The sequence below is a fragment of the Helianthus annuus genome, chromosome 7 (assembly GCF_002127325.2).
Source record: "Helianthus annuus cultivar XRQ/B chromosome 7, HanXRQr2.0-SUNRISE, whole genome shotgun sequence".
Lineage (NCBI taxonomy): Eukaryota > Viridiplantae > Streptophyta > Magnoliopsida > Asterales > Asteraceae > Helianthus > Helianthus annuus.
The window spans coordinates 149,065,331-149,072,781 of NC_035439.2; the positions used below are offsets into that span (position 1 = coordinate 149,065,331).

Here is a 7,451-nt window from a genome sequence, read left to right on the forward strand (position 1 = left end):
CAATCAAACTTTGGAGTTTTACTTTTTATAATAAAAGATATGATACTAATCATATGCTTCTGGTAAATACGATATCTTACTTGCTTAACCACCAAGGTTATATAGATTTTTGCATTAGTTAACGAAGGTCATCAAAAGGTTCATCAATTATCCTTAAGAGATCATGTCATTGGTGATATGTAGTAACACCTGTTTGTGAACGGATGTTGATGTCATTGGTAATATGCAATGATATTCGTAGGTGAAAAGGTGTTGATGGCCTGTTGGTGAAAGGCCCATGAGTACTCATCGGTAAGGGATCCTGTGCTGAAAGGCGCATGGGAATCCTTCAGTAATATAGCCAGTGATACGTTCGTGAATGAGCACGAAGATTTGTCAGTAATATCAGTTGTTTTTAACGTCTCAAAACCAACTAAGTCAAATAAAAATGAGAATTGTGAGTTAACATTACGTAACGTGTGTACGTGGTTCAACGTTTTTATGTCTATTTTTTCGGTTTCAGGGTTCTCGCATAACACTAGGATACTAGTTAGGTTCAAATTAAAAATGAGAATTGTGAGTTCTCAAAACCAACTAAGTCAAATAATTGACTTATAATCTATTTTGAAGTTAGGGTTTTTAAAATTAAAAAATGGTAGTTGTGATATTCCCTAATAGTAGATAAACATGATAAATACTTCCATCGTGGAATAAAAACGCAATTTGCGACGATTTGCAACTTATTTGAGCAAAAAAAATGTTGCTATTATTGAGCCACGTAAATTAATCCTACAGTTTTGCACTTCCACTGGTTCTAATTGTGCAACGTAAACAAAATGCCCTTAGACTAGTTTAAACCTACGTGTCAAAAACATTCATCCAAAAATATCCTCCCACCACTCAAAACTGGCCACGTCTTTCAATCTCATTCATCTCCACCGTCAACCCCTGCTTGTGGCCACCATCTTTTTCTCATTCTTATTTCAGTCACCACTATTATTCCTCATTTTCCGATCAATTCTGAACCACCTTCCAATCCTCTGTATGTATGTATGTTTCAGTTTCTAACGTCTCTTGAGTTGAGGTACACTTGTTTTATATTTCGAATTTGTTTTTTTTTTCCTGTAACTGCTTATTCGTTTTAACTCAACAAATGATCCAAGTTTAGAGATCATGTTTGTCGTATGCTTCTTTGAAATTATACTTGCTGTGGAAGTCTAGAGTTGATGTTTAGATGTAATATAATTGTGGATGTGAGCCTTGCTTGTTACGATTTGAATTAATTCCTGTAATTTCAAGAGACATATACTGAAATTAATGGACCATATATTTGACATGTGTAGGATTTAGGGTCATTGGTGATTTTATGTTATCAATCATTTTATGTAATCGAGTTTAGTGCTAGCTAGGAAGAAAGGGATATTAATTAGGCTCTAAAACATGTCATGAGGTGTGCGGTGCACGCTTGTATGGGCTAATCTAATTCCGGATCCAACAAATGCTAAGGGTCAAGGGGATCGTGCCTCTAGACTCTAAACTATAGCGTTTATTGGATTATCCTGCTATCTAACACTCGAATTATTTTGAGAATCCTAGCCACTTGACAATTGTGAAATCTATTTAGACCCGGTTCACTTGTGTTCATTATTTCAATTGATGGGCACAAAACTAGTTTTGAATACAGTACGCCGTAGTCGATAGTGTAAACTTTTTGGCAATGGGTGTATAATTTGTGGTGTTATGCTTATCACCTTTGAATCATGCAATGGAGTTACTTCTTTTTCTGTTAAATGAAAGTTACCTATTTCTTTGTTGCAGGAATTATTTTAAGTAAAAGGTTTTCCATTGCTGAATTTTCGACTTAGATAGTTCGTGGCATGGGAGTTATGACTGTATCTAGCTCTGCTGCACGGACGCCATTTGGATTAACTACAAGATTTCCGCCTCATCCGTCTCCAACTAAGACATCAATAATGGTATTAGCGTTCAAAACCGATAAAACCAAGAACACAACTTTGGTTTCGTCCAAAGAATCTGCAAATTTATCTGTTGATACACCTAAAGAAAGCCCAAAGAGACATAGACGGAGTAAGAAGTCTTCAGAGCGAGTACAAGCTTTGTCAACTGCCGAAGCTCCCTACTGCTCATTAGATTTGGATTATCTTGAAGCTGCAGCCGAACTGAATAGGATATACAAGCTCAGTCCCGCTACTATTGAATCTGATACTGAGGACTGTGATAGTGAGGTGACAAGGGGAAGAAAAAAGATCTCTGAAATTAGTAAGAAGCCTGATGTTGTGAGGGGTCGACATAAAAGGTTTCCGAGATTGACACTTGAAAACAGGATCCATTTGAAAAACAAGAAAGATGTTGCACCTATTACTTCAAACCAGAAGAGAAAGCGTGTAAAGGACAATGAAGATGAAAAGATTAACATGCTGGTTGGAGACAACTCAACTTCTACCGATTTAGGTAGCTTAGACTGGAAGAAAATGAAGATCCCGCCGGTTCTTCCTTCTTCAGAACATACTCGATTGTTTAAGCTATTGCAAACGATGAAGGTGAGAAATTCATGTGTTCCCGAAAGTATTTATGTTATGTTTTTAGTGGTTTTCTTATTTTTTGATCGTGTAACAGGCAACCCTTAAAGTGAAAGAGGAGTTGTGGAAAGCTTTGGAAAGAGAACCAACAGATGGAGAGTTGGCTGAGGCGACGAACATGGATGTATCACAATTGCGGAAACATATCGGACTCGGCCAAACAGCCAGAAACAAATTAATCAAGGTGTGACAAGTTAGGTCTCCAATGTGTCATTATAATATTATATAAAAAGTAGGAAACAAGGATTATTTACGCTGCGTGCTTTTATAAACAACTAGTAGATATTTTGAAAAGAAAAGAGCAATAGTAAGCATTATCACATGAATCTAACTAATAAACTGTTATCATGATACTTATATGCAGCATAATCTTCGACTGGTGTTATTTGTCATGAACAAATATTTTCAAGAGTTTGGAAATGGGCGAAACTTCCAAGACCTCTGCCAGGCGGGAGTGAAAGGTCTGATCACAGCCATTGATCGTTTTGAACCAAGAAGAAAGTTACAACTCTCAACATACGCTTTATTCTGGATTCGGCATGCCATCATACGGTCCATGACCCTCTCAAGTTTCTATAAAGTCCCATTTGGCCTTGAATCGGTATGTTTTCTATAACCTTGCTCTAAATCTTATAGCGTTATTTAACATCTTTATGACATTAATCCAATAAAAGTTGTTTTATGACCCAATGACAAACGCAGGTTAAAATAGAAATACAGAAGGCGAAAAAGAAGCTATGGTTTGACCATATGAGACCTCCAACTGAAGAAGAAATAGCAAACAAAGCTGGAATTTCCGTGGAGAGATACCGTGACGTAACAAAGACATCGAGACCCATTCTTTCTCTCAACCGAAAAAATTCAGTCACACAGGAAGAATTTATTAACTCATTTGCAGATGATGATGGCGATGAGAGACGGCAGCCTGCTCTTCTCAGGCTCGCACTCGATGATGTGGTAAATTCCCTCAACTTTTTCATATTCTCCAAAAAAAATCCAATGATTTCAAGAGAGTTGCAATAATTTGGTGATGAATCTGTGCAGCTTGATTCGTTGAAACCAAAGGAAAGCTTGGTGATCAGACAAAGATATGGGCTGGATGGTAAAGGGAATAGAACACTGGGAGAGATCGCAGGTAACTTGAATATATCAAGGGAAATGGTTAGGAAGCATGAAGTGAAGGCTCTGATGAAGCTCAAACACCCAGTAAGAGTTGAGTATCTACGTCACTATCTCTTGTGAATCATCTTCATTCGCTTTCTTTTCTATGTGGATATACTTGTATTATAGTTATGAGCTAAAAAAGACACAAAATACACCCTACATTGTAGTTCCAAGTCACACCTGTACTTATATGTAACTATACAGTAAAGGAAAGTCTGATTATAGTAATCTTTGTGTGATCATATCGATACATGAAGTAGCCTTTAAAACAAAATGCACCCTACATTAAAGCAGGTTCAAGCATCTGAGTTGTGAATATGTTTGATGGTATTTTGTTATGCTATAAAACCGATTTTGAATGTTAGTAATTATATAAAGCATTTTGAAGATGCATCGTCAGAGTATAGCCCCTCGATGGTTTTTAAAGGATTTGGCTTTCCTGCTTGGTTTACATAGATATGAGTGAAGGCCCTGGCCAGCGACAAGCTGGGACATTTAACCTTTTTTTCTCCCAGAAAGAATAACTAACTCTGACACAACACGTGATAGGTTAAACTGTGCTTGGATCAAAACGTATTCGTGTCACATTAGGTTTAGGTCAAAACAAACTGTAGTCGAAACGAGTCGTCCAAAATAGGCTAACCTTGAAACGAGTCAGTTTAGTGAACAGTTTTTTTATTAAAACAGGCAAACCCGCCAAATTACCTTTGTGGTGGATAGTGGTGACAGGCGGTGAGGGGCGATGCTCGCCCATTTGAACTTGTTTTAAGTTGGTAAGATTTAATAGTACCCACTGTATTATTTGAATAGACCCAAAATCAAAACCCAAGACCTACATGTCTTTGGTTGTTGAGCTACCATCAGGGGAGACATTTAGTCTCTAGGTTACCACCAGTCGCCATGCAGATCGAACCCCAGTTTTCTAAAATTTGGGTAAGCTCAAATCAGTTTCTTACACAGAAGAGGTTTAACACAATTAACTGCACGAGTTGGTATAGACTTGTTACTTAAGCAACATGAGACTAAAAAAATATGGTAAATACATAAGTAAATACATATGATACTTGTTTTCACCATATTTATTCACAACTAGACCAGCGAAGCTGAAACCTCGAAAACAAAATCTTTTTTTTTTTTTTTTTTTTTTTTTTTTTTTGCATCGATTGACTTTACCATTTAGCATTTGAATCTTATACAGCTGTGGTTTTTGAGTCTAGAGACAGACAGTCCAACATGACACCGAAACTAATGACATAAAACACAAGTGGAGGAACAGCTGGTACCAGTTCGTTACCAAAAGCCAACAGCCTTAAAAGAAGCTTCATCCGTGGTCTCACATCTACATTCGGTCAATGGGCTCAGTCCTGTCTTGGACTGCAAGCCGTTCAGACACGTCAGCAAGAGATTTTAGATTGCACTTGATCAATGCTTGAACAAAGTAGCATGTTTCATCCTTGGTATTCCCTTCTGGCACATCAACCACAAATGATTCCACCACTAGTGTCCCTGGACGCCCTTCAATAATTTCTGGGTGGACTGAGATAATCGATGAGTAGTTCTGGAAGAAAACAACAGTAATGCCCAGATATTAAACATTTTGATTAAAGACAAAACACTTAAAAATTCAGTTTTCACATTGTTCACCATAAAGGATGCATCATATAAACCACGTCTGATGTGGATGCCTCATGCCTAAACGCTACTATAAACAGGTCGTTTGTGCCACGATAGAGATGCACAGTAGAATACAGCTTAACCATAGTCTTAAGTCATAGAAAAATTACAAATGCGATCCACCTCACCGATATTACAAGCACACAAAACATGTCTAAATGAAGAAACAGTTGGATTCACAAAATGGAATGGAATTGGAATATAGATTTCGTTTCTTATGTTATTGTTCAATTCTAATTCCTTCTTTTGTTGAAACGAACAACATAAGAAGTGAAAGAATGAAATCTACATTCCAATTCCATGAAATGAAATGAACACACCCTAAGGTTTGTGGGTCATCTTGCTTGCTGTATCATGCATATGTTCTATATGCTTACTATTGAGTTACACATAAAAAGCAAAGAAAATTGTTCATAAAAAGGCAGGGGTAACATATATAAATAGATAAGTAGTAGGGGTGTATGTATACCCTGAGTCTGTGATCACCACCAATAATCCGAATGCTAAAGATATGCTGATCATCATCAAGGAGTTCCAACCTCTCGGTACTGGTAGTAGCAGGAAGACCAGACTTAACATCAACCTCTCTAAGACTACCAATCTCAAGATTGCCCTGAGCAACACACCTGCTCACAAATGGCTTATACTTTTGCGGCTCATCAAACCTCCTTACCAATGACCAAACCTGTATGTATGTATAATCATCCACATAATTAAACCATATCTGAAAAATATTACAGTATATAGAAAAATTGTCCTTCTGATCGGAAAGTTAAGTGTTATTACGTATGGTATAACACATTCATTCATACATTTTGAAACATACACGTAGTAGGTATAGTATAATCAAACAGTGGAGCAATTAATACATAAATTGAAAAGAAAATAAAAATAAATCTTGTGAGTGAGTGAGTTGAGATCTAAATAATAATCTAAGAAAGAGATAAATCTGGAATTAATACAAATGAAAGAGAAGTAGGAAGGAAGGAAGAGTGGATAAAATAATTACGAGATGAACAGGGGCCTTGATGTGTTTGAGCAGAACGGAGGTGCATTGATTATCGGCAATATTCTCGTGCCTGTGATGTTTTTTAATGTATTCCGACTCCAAACTGCTAATATTATTATTATTATCACGGCAGCTGCTCATCGTCTTGTGTTTTCCGATCACTGATGATGTCTGAAACAAAAGAATCGTTTGTGTGACTCAGAGGAGAGCTGGGCGGGGGGCTTCTTCATCGGGTCATCAGGTCCGTACTCCGTCGTTTCCTCACCGTGTTATCTCCAATCGATCTGTAAATAGCCTCCCATACCTTACTAATTTCCATTTTGCCATTCTTTTTGTTTTTTGTCGGTTTGTCTTTCGTTTTGTCTCGTTGTGTTTGGGTGGGGGTAAAACCTAAACTCATAACATATGCTCATTTATTGATATAATAATTAATGACTACATCGTAGCATTATTTTAACAGCAAACACGCGCAAGATCACCCTGGTAAATGGATCACCCTTTCGTCTAAATAATAAAATATGGTGACCCGACTCACCCTTCAGGAAGGAAAACAAATTTTCTTAGATGAGACTTCAACCAGACCTCTCATTTGGAAAGTCACGAAGCTACTACTCAACCAAGCCTTTTTTTTTATATCTAAATACTAGTTAACCTTTAACTTACAAGGATTTAAACTCATGTCTTTTTGTGAAAGATAAGTATCATCCCAGTAAACCACTTAAGTCATGAGTCGGAAACAAAGAAGTAAGTGTGTCGGAATTTAACCAACTACACGTATAATTGTAAACTTAATATAAATCATAAAAAAGGATGATAATATGGTTATGAAATGTATCATTTCGTTATATTACCCTATGTGTTTTAATTTTGCCATGTCATGAAATAACGTATTTATCATGATTCATGTTTATGTGTGATCTTTTCATTAAAATTGCAAAATTGAAGAATTAATGTTCATTTTAAGTAATTCAAGCTCAATCTCTACTAATTAAACAAAAGAAACTTGAGTTTACTCGAGCTACAAT

General features: G+C 36.6%; 2 protein-coding genes across 2 annotated transcripts; one reads left to right on the forward strand and one right to left on the reverse strand.

Moving 5' to 3' along the window:
* The first annotated feature begins 906 nt into the window (after positions 1 to 906).
* On the forward strand, positions 907 to 3,971 carry LOC110869240 (RNA polymerase sigma factor sigE, chloroplastic/mitochondrial). The gene is made up of 6 exons (XM_022118529.2): positions 907 to 1,063; positions 1,798 to 2,540; positions 2,617 to 2,763; positions 2,944 to 3,180; positions 3,282 to 3,536; positions 3,624 to 3,971. Exons 2-6 carry the CDS (start codon positions 1,857 to 1,859, stop codon positions 3,819 to 3,821), a joined length of 1,521 nt encoding a protein of 506 aa, XP_021974221.1. The 5' UTR covers positions 907 to 1,063; positions 1,798 to 1,856; the 3' UTR covers positions 3,822 to 3,971.
* A 791-nt stretch (positions 3,972 to 4,762) lies between these two features.
* Positions 4,763 to 6,697, reverse strand: LOC110869242 (abscisic acid receptor PYL8). The gene is made up of 3 exons (XM_022118530.2): positions 6,427 to 6,697; positions 5,887 to 6,102; positions 4,763 to 5,301 (listed from the first exon to the last, which is right to left on the reverse strand). Exons 1-3 carry the CDS (start codon positions 6,565 to 6,567, stop codon positions 5,083 to 5,085), a joined length of 576 nt encoding a protein of 191 aa, XP_021974222.1. The 5' UTR covers positions 6,568 to 6,697; the 3' UTR covers positions 4,763 to 5,082.
* Positions 6,698 to 7,451: the final 754 nt, after the last annotated feature.